This window comes from Dipodomys merriami, unplaced genomic scaffold (assembly GCF_024711535.1).
Source record: "Dipodomys merriami isolate MVZ:Mamm:240054 unplaced genomic scaffold, mDipMer1.0.p SCAF_14, whole genome shotgun sequence".
Classification (NCBI taxonomy): domain Eukaryota; kingdom Metazoa; phylum Chordata; class Mammalia; order Rodentia; family Heteromyidae; genus Dipodomys; species Dipodomys merriami.
Window position 1 is genome coordinate 33276855 of NW_027202715.1, and position 17269 is coordinate 33294123.

Consider the following 17269-nt stretch of genomic DNA (forward strand, 5'->3'; position numbering starts at 1 on the left):
TGGATGTGTCATTGATGGAAAAGGAGGGTTTTACGTGCATTTTTCCTTATTAATTTTAACATAGGATCTCCTTAAATTGACATATCAATCTTTCCTGGCCTGTCAACTGCCAATAAGCCAAGGAATGAATCACTCTTTTTGCTTTACACTCAACTGGAATGGGATGTTTCATTCGGGAAAACAACGAGGCTGCAACTCATTTTTCTAGTTCTTGCGAATGATTTAATTGCTAGGTATCATCCTGCCAAAATTACCTAATAATTGTAAACCAAATTAAAAACTGTGCCCATTTATTTAATTAAGCTGAACACAAATGGATTAAATATGTATTTGTTTCCATCCAGTCTTCTCATCTATCACTAACAATAGAAAATATTAAAACCATCAACTGAGTATGTTTCCCATGGTCTCCAAGTCTTGCTCCCTTTCCAAAGAAAGATAAACGCTACAGGTTGAGAGCAGTGCTTAGTAGATGATGACAAGAAACCAAGTTTTATGGGGTGTGTCACATGCATGAAACTCTGATAGGTATTTAAGAAAGTTCTATATACCTACAAGCCAGAGGATTGGTGATTACAGAGCTCGAGGGAGGAGCCAAAGGGCATTGGGACATCCTGAGCTATGCTTGTAGCCTACTGCATGTTCCTGCTTTCCTCTAACTAAGCCAGCTTGTTTAACCTGATTCAGATTTGGGGAAAGAAAACGCAGCTGGAAAAAAGAGAGGTTTTGTTTGATTGTTTCAATTTACCAATTCTTCTTCTGACTTCAGATATCATTTGAAAAAAAAGTAAATAAATGCAGATGTTGGAAGATGTCAGACTTCTTGTCAAGAGCCTGGATTTTTTCACAGAGAGTGGAGATGTGGATTCTGATTCTGGTGGTTTATTTGCTCCAAAGAAATGTGAATTCAGGCCATTTACCAACTAAATCTGTGGACCCAGAAGCATTCATGAATGTTGTAAGTTGGGTTTTCTTGTCTTAATCTTTTTGGGGAAATGGTTATTTGCTAATATTTGCATCTGGGTAGTATCTGCACTATGTATTGCTTGATATATTGTACTGATGCAGGCTGGATGAATGCTAATATGTAGCATATTAGATGGAAAGAATGTTAAATTGGATGTCAGTAGACCTATCTACTCTTTGAGTGAGGTCAATAATTTGGGTCAACTGGGCTCATCCCTTTGGACTACAGAGATAATTTAACTTTTCTTCAAATTCTTATCATCATCCTATGAGAAAAGCAAGAACTGAGGAATTTAGGACAAATCTCAGACCCTAGATTACTTCCATCTTGTCTTTGCTTTTCATTCTTTTTCAATCTTCTCCCATGTTATAAAGTTATTAGCCCTGACCTCTTGCTATCAGGGCTCCACTTACTGTAGCCTCAATGTCTGGTTCTGCTCTGGGCTACTAACTCTATGGATGGCATTGAAAGGACCCTGTGAGTACTCAAGAAGAGGTATGTGTGGGGTGTGTGTGTGCATGTGTGTGCATGCATGTGTGTATGTGTAAAATACAGAAAGGATGATACATCTCTTTATGTCTCCCAGATAATTTTTTGGCTTTTGGCTTACTTTCAAATTCAGCTTGATCTCATGAGTGGCTATTACTTACTAATATGCATCCTATGCATTGCGGTGAAGCAGACAGACACACTTTCAATTTGGTCTTTGCTGTCCTAGGCATTCAAATTGGATCATCCAAGATTTTTCAGCCTGTAGCACTGAGATGAAAGAGGTAAAGCAAGTTTGACAAGCCTCCACCTCAGGTCCCTGGTTGACTTGCAATTGAAATTCAGACCTGCCTAACCACAATCCTGTAATTATCACCAGGATACTGTAGGCCCTCCCATCTGTGAGAGAGGAGAGGCTCTCTTAATATGAGTGAGAAGATTGTGTACAAAGTCCATGGACTATAGATTAACCTAGTACCTGGGGAAGGGGAAAATTTAACATTCAGAAATATAGGTTTAAGATACTTTTATAGAAACATTCCCATCTACCAACACTTTATTTTCCCCTCTCTTGGTCCTAAAACAGAAATGCTATGTAAATATCCTGGGTCTCCATGGTAATAAATATCAGGTATCACTGGGCACTGATGGCTCATGCCTGTAATCCTAGCTACTCAGGAGGCTGAGATCTGAGGATCACAGTTCAAAGCCAGCCTGGGCAGAAAAGTCCATGAGACTCATATCTCCAATAAACAATCAGAAAACCAGAAGTGGAGCTGTGGCTCAAGTGATAGAGTGCTTACTTAAGGCCCAGAGTTCAAGCCCCATGACAACAAACAAACAAACAAATAAATAAATAAATAAATAAATGCCAGGTGTCTTCTGACTATTCCAGTGACAGATCAACATTTATCTGGATAGCACATTGGTGCAGACCCTGAGTAGTCATTCTTCTAGCTCCAACCACATCCCATCCAAATTGGTATGTGCTTGAAGAGTGGAAAGAATCCTAAGTACAGATAAGCATTACCTTCCTAACCTTACCTACTGAGTCTTCCCAGCACTTATACCCTTCGACAATTTCAGGAAGGGTTTCCTAAAGCTCTGACTTCTGCCACTAAAAAAAGTATACCTGGAAATGCAATGTATTATACTGAGTTGTTTAAATTCAGAGAAATAAGTCAATACTGTAGAGTATAATTAGTTGAAAGTCTGAAGTGATCTTTGCCTCTATCCTAATATGTATGGATTATACTCAATCATATATTTTGGCGAACAAATGGCTTTATTCATATGAATTTTAGTAAGTGCTTACTGAATACCTGCTAGGCTCCTAGTATGGTTTTTCTTTTGCACTTAGTCATGGAGCTGAATATCAAAAGCACCTGACTTTCTGAAGCCCCCAACACAACAGAAAAGACAAACCCTCAAGTATTTAATTACACAAGCAATAATAGCTGAGAAGAAAATGCAAAACAAGGGGAATTAACCCAGGACATTTAGGAAAGATATTTTTAAGCAACACTGCTTAACCTGAAGTCTGAAGGATGAATATGAGTTAGATAAAGGGCTGTGACAAAAAGATGAGCATGTTGGAGCACTTAAGCATCTTAAAGCATGTGGTATTCAGGCAGATGACTGCAGGTCGTATTTCATTAGCTTTTAAACATTGACTGTCCTTTTATTACAAAAATAATAAATGTTGCTACACTCAGTGGCTCAAGCATATAATCTTAGCCACTTAGGAGGTGGAGACTGGAGAGCTACAATTGAGGCCAGCCCAGGAAAAAAAAGGTGGAGAAGGTGGAGGAGGAGGAAAAAGAGGAAGAAGAGAAGATAAATGGATGGTGGAGTGAATCCCTACTACTCCCTCCCCATGTACCCCCCCTAAAAAGAATATGTATTGGTTGTAAGAAAATTAAATTAAGAATTTCATAGGGGGACTAATGTAGCAATAACTAACATACACAGAGCTAACCACCAATGACTTTGTCGTATGTCCCTCCTTTTCTTCTAAATCTATGAACTTTGCTCTTTCTAAAATAAGGAATAATTCTATTTCCCAGCATTTTTTCTACTAACAAATATTTCTACTAACCATTTCAAATACCTTTCAAGAACATCATTTGGGCTTCCATATTACATCCCATTTCACAGGATACGCATTGTCCTGTTTGGTACTCTGAGGAGCAAACACTAAGGGAGAATTCAAATGCAGGAGGTCTATTCAAATGAGCTCTGATGGATGATGGCACTTACCTACATTCCAGATACCAGGAAGACTGAGGCAAGAGAATCACTTGAGCTCACAAGTTTGAGACCAGCTTAAGCAATATAATGCCTCTCTGTCCCATCTCAAAAAATGAGAGAGAGACAGAAAGAGAGAGAGAGAGAGAGAGAGAGAGAGAGAGAGAGAGAGAGAGAGAGAGAGAGAGAGAGAGAGAGAGAGAGAGGTGAGATCAACACCTGTAGAAAGGCAGAGCAGAAGCAAGTATAGTTAAGAGCAGACACTTGCCAAACAAACTCCAAAACATCCTCCACAAACCTTGTGGAGAGTTCCAGAACTAGAAAGACCTTTCAGAGATGTTCCAAGTTGAACTGAGATACCAGCCTTTTATACCCCAACATATCAGTCATTACCTGTGGCAGGAAGGACTGAGGCCATGCCTCTTTGGGCAAGCCCTTCACTTCACTATTCGCGTGGCAGACACAATATTTATTTCACTTGTCTCCCTGTATAGTTTATTTTTACTGTTACAAATAACATTGGAAAAAACATACTCACAATTATTTTTAATACCTATCTCTGATTTTTTCCCCTTAGGTTAAAATTTTGGGAATAAACAATTGGACCAAAAATTAAATACTAAATAGAATCAGGAGTAAAATATTCATAGTGAAAATATGTCTATTGTCAAACTTTCTTTTGTAATAATAGTTAACTACTTAGGAGGCTGAGGTCTGATGATTACAGTTGGAAGCCAGCCCAAGCAGAAAAGTCCCCCTGAAACTCTTATCATCAATTAACCACTCATAAACTGGAAGTAGCGCTGTGGCTTGAAGTGGTAGAGTGCTAGCCTTGAGCAAAAGAGCTCAGGGACAGTACCCAGGCTGTAAGTTGAAGCCCCACAACTGACCCAAACAAAAGAAAACAAAAATTGCAAGATTATGATCAGGAACTTGTCTTCTAGAATATGTTGTGCCTCTAATTTCATGTTCACAGATTTATGTCCTAATATTATTTTATGAAGTCTCCTGCCATATATTGTCTGTACAACATGTAAACACTATGTCACTGAGTTCTTGCTCTCTTTTTTTTTTTTGAGGTTTTCATGTCCTTAATCTCTGCTTTTCTTAGGTAACTCCTATTTAATCCTTACGACCCAGTGCAAATTCTCCCTCTTCCATAAGGCTTTGATAAATCCCACTCATTGTATCTTCCCTACTCAGAATTACTCTATTCCTTTCTTCATACACATCTCTTCAACTCCCATTTGACACATTACATTTAATCTAGCCAACAACACTCGATGTCCTTTATTCTTATGCTTTAAGTGTTTATCTTAGCTCCCAAGTGACAAATAACAGTGGTTTTTCAAAGGGTTCACCCAAGACCTATGGTCCCTTTCAGAAATTTTGAGAGTAAAGTCCAAAGGTATTTTAAATAGCCCTCTAAGTCTCATACATGCTGAAATTTTTAAGTGAAATAGTCACACACACACACACACACACACACACACACACACACACACACAGAGAGAGAGAGAGAGAGAGAGAGAGAGAGAGAGAGAGAGAGAGAGAGAGAGAGAGTTTTCCATAAGACTTGATTAATTGGGTTTCAGTTAACCAACACTGGTTGAAAAAATGCCCATTGAGTAACTACTACTACATATACTACATACACCATCCTTTGTAGTGGTATTATATGTATATAATCTCTTTTTACATTCCTTGTAAAATCCCCTGGAGTATGAACTAACAGATAAAGAAACAAGAATAGAGAACCTTTAACCAAAACTCCCTAGACCAGACAGCCAATTCTTGTATTAGTATTAGAGATGGGATTAAATCTCAAGCAGTGGGACTGCAAGAATCTTCTTAAAGTTATTAGCCATTGCCTCATATGAGGCATTTGATACCTTTCTTTTCTCTTTCTCACTTAAAAATAATCGCTTGCCTCCTTCTCTGCAAAGTAGGGGGCAAGTGAGGATGCTGAGGAGATCTCTACAGCTTCATGTTGTCCTAAGAGTTTCTGCAAGCAACCAGTATATGGAATAAAGATGTTTAATCAATGGCCCAAGCATAGTCAGCAAGGAATCTGAAATGCTTGAAATTACATGCAAAACATTCATGAATATCCATGTACTGTATAATCATTCTTACAGTTCTCCTCAACTTCTCCAAGGGATCTTTAAGGTGTCATTTAAAACAACAACAACCAAAAACACTATTATTGACTCTGTGGTTCTGGAACTAAAAAGAACCTTAGGGAAGGTGTGGCCCAGGGATTCTTCTAAATTGTCTTAGAACAAGTGTGTCCTGTTGACTGCATCAGACCTCCCTGATCCCTAACTAGCAATGGGCCCAAGAATCTACTTAGCTATCCTGGATGACTCTGATGTACATCCAAGCTTCTGTATTTTGGTTCTGTGGCACTCAAACAATAGCATGTTTCAGAATTTCCTTCAGAGCTGGTTGAGCCACAAACAGCATGCTGGGCCCTGGCCTTGGAATTCCTATCTAGATGAATAGATGCCCAAGGGATGCTGATGCTTTTGAAAATCATCACACAGATTCAGACTTCATATTACACATAGTGAAAGGCTGAGTTCCACTGTCAGTACCAGAAATTAAAATAAATAAATAGCTAAAGATTAAAGAAAGTAAGGACTGGAGAAGGTTGGCTGGTTTTTGTAAGGTAAAATAGTTAGAGAATGCTGGGTGCTGGTGGCTCACACCTGTAATCCTAGCTACTCAGGAGGCTGAGATCTGAGGATCACAGATCAAAGCCAGCCAGGGCAGGAAAGTCAATGAAACCTTTATCTCCAATTAACCACCAGAAAACCAGAAGTGGTGCTGTGGTTTAAGTGGTAGAGTGCTCTTCTTGAGCTGAAGAGCTTGGAGATAGCACCCAGGTCCAGAGTTCAAGCCCCTACAACTGATTAAAAATAGAGGACCTTCTTGTTTCCAACTTACAAGGCCAAGCAATACAGCCATATATTGCTGAACCCAAACTTAATTGTGCTTTTTCCATAGAGTGAGATCGTCCGACATCAAGGCTATCCCTGTGAGGAGTATGAAGTTGCAACTGAAGATGGGTATATACTTTCTGTGAACAGAATTCCTCAAGGCCTAATGCAACCTAACAAGAATGGTAAAGTTCACTCCTATCACCCTAGCGTGCCACTCTTCCCTTCAGTCCTGACTTTCTTGTGAGTTCAGTGTCAAGAGTATTGCCTGGATCCTTAATACAGACTAAGATACATTGTCAAGTCAAAGGATTGGGTCAACTCCTCATCATCTTCATCATCATTACCCTACACAACCCATGTGCATCAATTATTTTAAACATTCTTTTCACAAAAACTCCTGTGGGCCCAGAAAAGTAGAGCTCAGTGGTAGAATGTGTGCTAAGGTTGTGGAATACTCTGTGTCAAGGCCCAGTGTGCTGTTTGTGGCTCAACACAAATAAACAACAACAAAAAGCTTTCAAGAAAAAGTATTTGTCGACTTCATTCCTCATTTAACTCATTCTTCAAACCCATTTTAGCAAACATTCTAGAACATTCCCTGATAATGCCTTGAACCAGACATACCATGAAGAATGTAAAGTCGAATATGACACCAGTGTTCTTTGGTACCACTCAAAGAATACATTAAATATTTAATACATTCTCTCACTTTTCACTAGGGACTTTTTATGAAGCAGGTTCTATGTGTGATTTTTTTTTTTCTGTCTGTCGTGGGGCTTGAACACTGGGCTGGGCTGCTGTCCCTCAGTTCTTAGGCTCAAGGCTAGTGCTCTACCACTTGAGCCACAGCACCACTTCCAGTTTTCTGAGTGGTTTACTGGAGATAAGAGTCTCATGGACTTTCCTGCCTGAGCTGGCTTTGAACCTCAATCCTCAGATCTCAGCCTCCTGAGCATTTAGGATTATAGGCGTGAGCCACCGGTGCCTGGCTGAAATGTTCATTTTTGATACATTTATATACCTTGTGCAATTTAATTTTATATGTGAGATTTTATATTAATACTGGCTTAAAAATTCATCTTCATGAGTTACTTGTCTCTATCTTGTGTTTCTATTTGAAGCCCCAGGATTTAATTTTATTCTAATTACACCAATGTCAACATGTTCTGTGCAACACTAGCTGCCAGTATGTGTCTTTTTTATTTTTATCAGTCATGGGGTCTTAACTCTAGGCCTGGGCACTGTCCCTCAGCTCTTCAGCTCAAGGCTAATGATCTACAACGTGAGCCACATGCCACTTCTGGCTTTTTCTACTTATGTGGTGCTGAGGAATCGAACCCAGGACCTCATGTATGTAAGGCAAGCACTCTACCACTGAGCCACCTTCCCAGCCCCCATATGTTTCTTATATATGTCTAGCATGTTCCTACCTCAGTGATTTTGAACTTGCATTTATCCTTCTTCCTTTAAACTCTCTACTCCAATTAACAACTTCTTGGCCATTTATTGGCAACTCCCTCTTGTCCTGATTAATTTTTTCATATAGTACATAATTCCGTGGTATGAAAGATTTGCTTGTTTTTATTACAACTTTGTCTATTTTTGTTCAAGGTTCTATGCAGTAGCTAACATAGTGCTGAGCACCTTCTAGTTGTTAATAGATAAAGAAACACAACAATGATTAAATAAGCACTGCATAAATAAGTGGTTTGGGAACACTGAAAGACTTTCACTAAATCTCACCAATTCTATGGGGTAATTGGATGAAACATGGCTCTTGAAAGCAGTCTAGTGGCTACAGAAATTACTTTGTGGAATTCACCTGAAACTTCCATTCACAGATCTAGCTTGATTATTTGTTTGTTTTCTTATGTATGGGCTTGTTTATTCTCACAACCTGACCATTCACTGCTAAGCAGTTTGGGGAATCAAGACGAATCTTTTACTGCAGTTGGTGCACAATTCTCCCCTCTAGTGGCTGATTTTATTTCTCCAGCTACATTTGCCTCTTCAAGTAGGCTATTCCGAATTTACTCATGGGATACAATTCATTACTGTCTGAATCTATCAATGGGAAAGAATTCATTACTGTAATTTTATTTTGATGATCAATTTTTTCCCATATTGAAAGAAGCTCCTTCAAATTGACTTTGGGATCCCATTGACATGAAATAACCTTAAGATTAGATCACTATATAATGTTGTGTGTGTGTGTGTGTGTGTGTGTGTGTGTGTGTGTGTGTGTGTGTGTGTGTGTGTGTTTGCTTATTCTGTGCTCCATCATTATACTGTGCTCTTTACTGGGACACTTTTCTAATATTTTCTAGACCACTCAAACAAGTCACATAATCGTACAAAATATTGTAAGCTGAATTTTATTGATTCCTTTTCTTTTCCAGGTATTGTGCTGTCACTTTCTTGTACTTCATCTTACGTAATTATAAGAACAATTTCATTTATGTGATGATAAGGAAGTAAAACCAAGACAATCAAGTGACTAAGCAGCTGAATGGAGATTTGAACACAGACTTTTCCGATTGAAAAGCTTTAACACATTAGGGAATCACAAGAAATACATTACAAAATTGATACTCTGTCTTGACTGCAGGGTCCAGGCCGGTGGTATTGCTGCAGCATGGACTGCTTGGAGATGCTACCAACTGGATTTCCAATCTCCCCAACAACAGCTTGGGCTTCATTCTGGCTGATGCTGGTTATGACGTGTGGATGGGAAACAGCAGAGGAAACACGTGGTCTCGGAAACACAAGACCCTCTCCATAGATCAAGATGAGTTTTGGGCTTTCAGGTATATGAAAAGCTTGAAGATGGCAGTGGACATAGATGTTATTGGGAGAGGTGGATAAAAAAGGATCATTTCTGCTGGCTGTGGTGATTGAAGTCATAATTATTCCAGCTGCTTAGGAGGCAGAGATAGGAAGCCAACCTAGGGGAGATGTTAGAGAAGCCAAGCATGGAGTCTTGTTTCTGTAATCCTAGTTATACCGGAATCATAAGTATCATGGTCTAAGGTTAGCCCAAAAAGCATCAGCCTCTACCTGAAAAATAATTAAATCTACTATCAAGTGATAGAGATATTGCTTTACAAGTGCAAAGCCTTGATTTCAATCTCTAATACAATCAAAAAAATATAAATGAAGGTAATTAAATTATTGTTTCTAGTATTTGAACACTTCATTTTGCTTGTATTACTAATATGCAAAAAAGATAGCTCCATTTTTGACAAGCTAGTGACTTTTTTTGGAGGAAGTATGGGAAATATTGAATTCCCCATATCGATAGTTAGGTCTGTTTACTGGAGTAAGAATGGTGGCTTATATAAGGTGATTGACATTGGAAAGAGAAAAGTGTAGATCCATTTTCTTGTAGGTGACTTTCATGTAATAAATTCTTCCATGTGTGATGGTGAGGGCTAATACCCTCCAGGAGGAGATGAAATTTGGAAACACTCAAAAGATAAAAAGAAGAAGAATTATTTTAAAAAAACTGGGAGTCATTAGTTTGAATGACATGAATTGTGGCCTTACAAAAGGGTTTCAATGTTTTCATTTACATGTTTTATTTCATGTTTTATATACATGTCTTATTAATATTCATCCTGCTCTTTATTTATTCACTAATTTGGGTGGTACTGGTGTTTTGAACTCAGGACCTTGCAGGTGTTTATGGGGACTCTTCCTACTCAGCCATACTTCCAGCCCTGATCTTTTTGCTCATTATATTTAGATAGGGTCTTTCTTACCATCTAGGCTTACTAATAGCTTGCAAAGAGACACATGCCACCACCTTTAGCTCTTCATTAGGAAGGATGCCTCTCAAACTTTACTGTTCAGTCTGCCCTAGAACCATGATCCCAACAAAACTCATCTCCCAAGAAGCTAGGATTTCAAACATGAGATGCCAGCATCAAACTCAACCTGTTCTTTATGCATTTTGTCAATTATTTTTCCAATAAAAGGAATTTGAATGGTTCTGAGCTTTTTTTCATAGGGTAAGAGACATGATATGCAAAACAAATATTCACCATGTTCAATATTCTATTGAACATCTGCAAAGCACAGCAGTCCACTGACAGCTTGTGAGCCCAGAGATACTCAAACATTGCAGAATTTGAAATAAGACGGTGCCATGAGAATCACAGTAATTTAAGCTAGCAGGGCTGACCACATACAAGCTGGTTTGTATACCCTGTGTATCCTGGGGAGGGGGACTTTCTGTTTGTATCTGATTATAATTGTTCATATAACTTTGTCTTTTCCCCCTTGTAGTTATGATGAAATGGCTAGGTTTGACCTTCCTGCAGTGATAAACTTTATTTTGCAGAAAACGGGCCAGGAAAAGATCTATTATGTCGGCTACTCACAGGGCACCACCATGGGTAGGTTTGAAGGAAAGCTGGTTTGTATACTCAGGAGACATGTGAAACTTGGTACAAGCCATCCTGGGACTTTTATCTGCCAACATTCCACTTGGATCTGGCCTTCTCCTCTTCTGTTCCTATAAGGACTGAGGGAAATAAGGACTGGACTGAAGCAGGCTTGTGAGAGCATAGAAAGGGCCAGGGCTTTGGGTTCAGACAGCTCTGGATGCATGCACTGCTCCTGCAACTTTTAATAGATAACATTGAACAAGTTCTTCAACTACCCTAATCTAAGGTTTCTCATCTACAAAATGGGCATAATACCTTCATCTTAGAGGTTTTAGGACTGTTTTAAAGTATTCAATATGCTATTGTATATAAGCTCTTTGAAGTCAGTAAAAGAGATTTGTGGTACAGTGTGCTGTGAATGAAGACCTGAATTCAGCATCTGCTACCTAGTTAGGTGGACAATAAATACAACGCATTATCATCATACCATAATATGAGTCTCTCTTTTCCCATTAATGTTGAAATCTGGAATTAGGTGCTGGTTTTGAATTTTTTGTTTGGTTTGATTTTGAACTATTTATGAAATAATTGTTTTCTTCCCATAGAAGAAATTACAGATATCTTCCCCAAACTACAGTATTTGGGGGAAATCTGTCCCTCTGAGTCACTGATGGCTTTACTAGAATTTTATACCAAGTTCTTAGTATAAATAGGAATGGAATTCAATCTTCTAGAAAAGGTATCTAGGAAACATTATAATTTGTGTTCCAGAAATGTTGAGAGATTAACAAAAACCAAACACATCAGCAGCCGGGCGCTGGTGGCTCACACCTGTCATCCTAGCTACTGAGGAGATTGAGATCTGAGGATCACAGTTCAAAGCCAGTCCCACAGGAAAAGTCTGTGAGACTCTTATCTCCAATAAGTGGCTCAAGTGGTAGAGCTCTAGCCTTGAGCTGAAGAGCTGAGGGACGGCACCCATACCCAAAGTTCAAGCCCCACGACCAAAAACAAAACAAAACAACAACAAAACAAACAAAAAAACAACATAAAAAGTCCTCCTACCCCACACCAATTGTTATAGAGCATCCTTGTTTTCAAACAATGTGACTTCTCTAATTATTAAGAGGATTTTTATTTTATTTAGTGTATAAGAGATTCTGAAACTAGACTAAGAATGAATCTAGATAGGATAGACAGATAGATAGATAGATAGATAGATAGATAGATAGATAGATAGATAGATAGAATATATATTCTCAAACTCATATCATTTTATTCAGTAAATTCAATAATTTAATTCAGATAGAAAAAATTAATGAAAGCAAATATGCCATAAATGTCATAGGGATCCTAAAACCTTTTAGCTGCTGCATCTTCCTGAAGGTTAGAGTTTCACACAAAAATTATGATATAATCACACATATTTATTAAAGTACTTAGATAGCACCAGACATGACACATGCATGTAATTCCTACCCTTTGAAGCTGAGGCAAAAGAATTCCAAATTTGAGGCCAGGCAGGGAAACATTGTCTCAAATGGGAGAAAAAGAAGATTTTGATAGAAATAAAATATATCATTTTTTTTATCTTACAGGCTTTATTGCATTTTCCACAATGCCAGAGCTGGCTCATAAAATCAAAATGTATTTTGCTTTAGCCCCCATAGCCACAGTTAAATATGCAAAAAGCCCTGGGACCAAATTTTTGCTGCTGCCAGATATAATGATTAAGGTATGTGACCCTCCAGATAATTTCTATGTATGTACAAAAGGCTTCCAGCCTAATTTCCTAGCATATATGCTTTCAAGTTTCAATCTTTTTTTCTTTTACTATATTGTCATGACCACAATTTCCTTTCATATTTTCTCAGGGATTATTTGGCAGAAAAGAATTTCTTTACCAGACAAGATTTTTTAGACAGTTGGTTATATACCTTTGTGGCCAGATGATTCTTGATCAAATTTGTGGCAATATCATATTACTGCTGGGAGGATTTAACACAAACAATATGAACATGGTGAGTGGGAGCCTCGTAAATTCTACTTCCCTTGAAAATTCACTCCTCAAGGTGAGATGACACCATTTCTCTGGTGTCAACACTAAATGATCAACACTAAAGGCACTGAGGCCTGTCCTATAATTTCAGTTTTCAACTTGTGGAGAAATGCTAGAAATAATCAAACAGGATGGAAGCAAGGTAGAACATTGCTAGATATGAGCATCACAGATTGTAGATGAAGAAGACTGAAAGCCTATGGTAATATAACAAGTAGGAAGAGTGATTCAAACCTGGTAGTCAACCAGGAGTACTACTATACACCATCTATCTCTCCCCTTCACATGGGTCTTTTGGTTTATAGTTTAAGTTTTTAGGTGAAAATTCTAGAAGTTTCTGTTCAGTTTAGGCATAGCTACTACCCCTTGGTAAGTGTCATGGGGAGTTTCCCTGGAGCAGAGCACACTCTCTGAGATGGAGTACTTGACTGCTATTGAGATAATACCCAGAGAGAAGGAAACTGGACTTGGGAGGTGAACCAGCATTCCATGGTGCCAGCATCAACAAGCTGCAGTTGATCTTACAGGGATGTTCAAAGATGAGGTGCCCACTGACCTGTCACAAAGTAGGAGGAGACGGGGTCTTGATTCCCTCATACTTACCAATCCATTGGCTCAAAGCACACTAGTAATGAAAGGGCATCTCTCTGCAGCCTAGACATGCCATCTCTAATGACATTTGAAAAAGGAGGGCTGTTCACCATCAGTGATCCCATCAATTACTAAAATGATAATTACTATTTAGCAGGGATTTATTAAATGTCAGGTTAAAGAATGCCTCATAATAAACCTATAAGACAAATATTAATATCCCTGCCTTATAGATTTGTATAAGACTTAGGGAGGTAAATAAATTGACCAAATTCACCTACAATTAATCTGTAGAGCTCAAAATCACTAGAGAAAGGGTTTTAAAAAATAAAACACTTTGTTCACTTGTGGGTTTTTTTTTTGCAGTGCTACAGGTATTTTGTGAGAAGTTAGATCTTTAATGAGAAGTATCAAATGAAAAAATTCAGGTTCTCAGAACTACAGTTAGTGTTACTGTATTTGCATACACATATACAATACTGGTTCACAGAAAATTGCTGACAATTTGATGACAGTCCTATTTCTTAGTTTGATAGCCTGGAGATTTGGTATTGACAAGATGCACATCTTGTGAGGTTTTTCCATGACTCAAAAAGAATTCCTTTTTGTATTACAGAGTCGATCAAATGTCTATGTGGCCCATACTCCTGCAGGGACATCTGTGCAAAATATTCTCCACTGGAGCCAGGTGAGAATGCTGAATTTGTCATCTTTGTTAAAGGTCCCTTCACATTTTGACTGGACTAGCCAGAAGTTTATATTTATTTCAAAATAAAAGCATCCCAGTCAGTGATGTTTCAATGATGCAAAACATTATGGAAATATTTTAGAGGATGGGAGCACAAGAATGGCTTAAGAAAATCTTAAGAGGAGTTCAACAGTAAGATAGTCAGATAGTCAGGTAAGTTAATTCTGTCTCTAGTCACCTCAAAGAGATGCTTCAGAGAATTTTTTTTACATTGTCCTTTTTGGCTCTTCTAGCTAACTGACCAGAGATAGTCTTTTGTGCTTCAACCTCAGGTAGAAAAGCTTGTGTATGTATAGAAAACTTCAATTTGGATGAGATGTAGTCATTATCTTTCAGAGTAACCGTATTGTACAATTTTCCAATTGAAGCTTCAGGAATTGTGCCAAATACCAGTGTACCTTCATTACAGAGGAGATGTACTTCCTGGAGGTGCTGATTAGGTGCTGACCAACATTTCTATGCACTGCCTTTTGACTGAAAAAGCCTGATTCTTGCATTTCCAATTTCCTAAATTTGTTTGCTTGTGCAAGGGAGAAGCTTCCATTGCACAATGGTAGCCCATTTCCACCGCCTTTGAAAACCTAGCCAAGCTTCCCTCTCCTTTTAGGCAGTGAATTCTGGGGAACTCCGTGCATATGACTGGGGGAGTGAGACAAAAAATCTGGAGAAATGCAATCAGGTAAGAGAATCAAATACCATCTGCTGAAAATGTATGCTTTGGGATGTGTAAGGGGGAAGTCATGCTAACCAGCTATTCTAGGAATTGGAATAAGTTACTACAAGTCAAGCAGAAAATGCAAGGCTTTGATTCCATTTGAAACATGAAAGTTGACAGCTCAGTGGCCTCTGTAATTCTACTGGAGCAGGAGGCCTGCAGGCTGCCTAATGAAAAGGCCCTGGGCCTCTTAGAAGTCAGGTGGGGTAGGCTTAATCCAGGGATAAGTATAGCCTATTGTGGATAGGAGAAACATCCTTGTAGAATCAAAAGAAAAACAGGAATGGTGATGGTGGAGTAAGTCAAAAACAAAAACCCCAAACCACAAAAAGCAAGAAATGATAAGTGCTGATCTGTGTTCTTGCTTCTCAACTAAAATCTTGTGTGATAGTCCTCAACTAAAATCTTGTGTGATAGTGGGTAGATTACGTTGATTTGCCAAGAACACTTTAACTTTTAAAACCAGGAAAATGGAAGTGGGAAATGGATAATCCTTTAGAATTCTTTTTGAATTTGGTGTGAATTTTAATGAACATGTGATTTGAGTGTTTACAACAGGCATTTACTTTTACCCTACTTGGTTCAAATTAACTTAGCGCTAAAGGCCATTTTGTGAAGTTTCTCTATGTTTTTGATTCCTTCAACACTAACAGGGATCTTTCCTTTATTAATATTTTTTTCAGTGCTGGGTTGAACCTAGGACATTGTGCATGCTAGGCAAGCCCTGTACTATTGAGCCACATCCTCAGCATCAACTACTTTACTTTTTAAAGACAATTTAGGTAATGGATATGTAGCTCAGTGGTAAAGCATAGGCTATGAGCTTAATCCCCACCAGTGCACACACATACAGAAACAGGCAATTTAAGTCATTTTATGTGACCCAGTAAATTACTACTTATATCCTCACTTCACAGATAAAGAAATTGAGGTCTAATCTGATTAAATAATTGACTTAGAGACTGGAATAGGAGCTCTTAAACAAGTCTGCATGAGTCTCACACCATGAACCTTCCACCATCACTATAATGGCATGCCTGTCATGTTTATTCGAAAGCTCATTATAGTATGGAAGTCAAACTATTATCTGGAGTTAAAATTCTTCTTTTGCTCTAGCCTACTCCTATAAAGTACAACGTTCAAGACATGACAGTTCCAACGGCCATGTGGTCGGGAGGGCAAGACTGGCTTTCAAATCCAGAAGATGTAAAAACACTGCTCTCTGAAGTGACTAACCTCATCTACCATAAGAACATTCCTGAATGGGCTCACGTGGATTTCATCTGGGGGTTGGATGCTCCTCAGCAAGTGTACAGTGAAATCATACATCTGATGAAAGAGGAGGCCAACCTTTCCCAGGGAACCTGCAAGATTACACTGTAAAGTTCCTGCGATTGACAAGCCCTAAGAACAGCCCCCTGGAATATGAGACTAAAGCCAGGCATGGAAGATTTGAGGAGGGATTTTCAGAAGTGGAAACCTGCCATGTTAGTGGCAGGGAAGACAACGGTATAATACACTATACATCCCTTCAGATTTCTACATTTGGCACTATAACTTACATGTTTCTTTTCAGCTAGTAAAACTTGCTTGGTGAATTGAAGGTTCCCTATGTTATTGTATCTTCTATCATCTTGAAGGGCAGCTTTTACTTGAAAACCAGAAAGTACGGAGAGATTTGCTACATCAGACAGGTGAATTTCCTCTGGATAGATTTTTTTTCTGTAAGTCATATTTTGGAGTAGTAAAGGAAGATGAAAATTATGACAGATACTTAGTTCATAAATCTCTGGGTAGTCTTGGGCAAAATGCGATCAGTAATAACTTTGTTTCCACAGAGACAGGATCCTACCTCAGGAAGCCAAGGGGTTTTTAGGGCAAACCAAAGAAATCAGTATACAACATGTGTGAAATATGTGTTAAACATCCTAAGAATATTTAAGGACAAGGCAAAGAAATCAATGTATGGTAGGAATGAAATATGTGTTAAACATCCTCAGATTGTGGTCACATATCATATTTAGATCCCAAGAAAAGTAATTTGTGGGACATTTGTTACCTTTGCAGTAAGCACATTGTGTATTGCAGATAGCATTGCATGTGCATGTCAGGGCCGAGAT

General features: G+C 38.5%; 1 protein-coding gene across 1 annotated transcript; it reads left to right on the plus strand.

The window, feature by feature from the left end:
• The first annotated feature begins 811 nt into the window (after positions 1-811).
• On the plus strand, positions 812-16720 carry Lipm (lipase family member M). Its single transcript, XM_070020445.1, has 9 exons — positions 812-958; positions 6713-6830; positions 9257-9455; positions 10936-11045; positions 12635-12771; positions 12911-13057; positions 14303-14374; positions 15042-15113; positions 16266-16720. Exons 1-9 carry the CDS (start codon positions 812-814, stop codon positions 16530-16532), a joined length of 1269 nt encoding a protein of 422 aa, XP_069876546.1. The 3' UTR covers positions 16533-16720.
• The last annotated feature ends 549 nt before the right edge of the window (positions 16721-17269 follow it).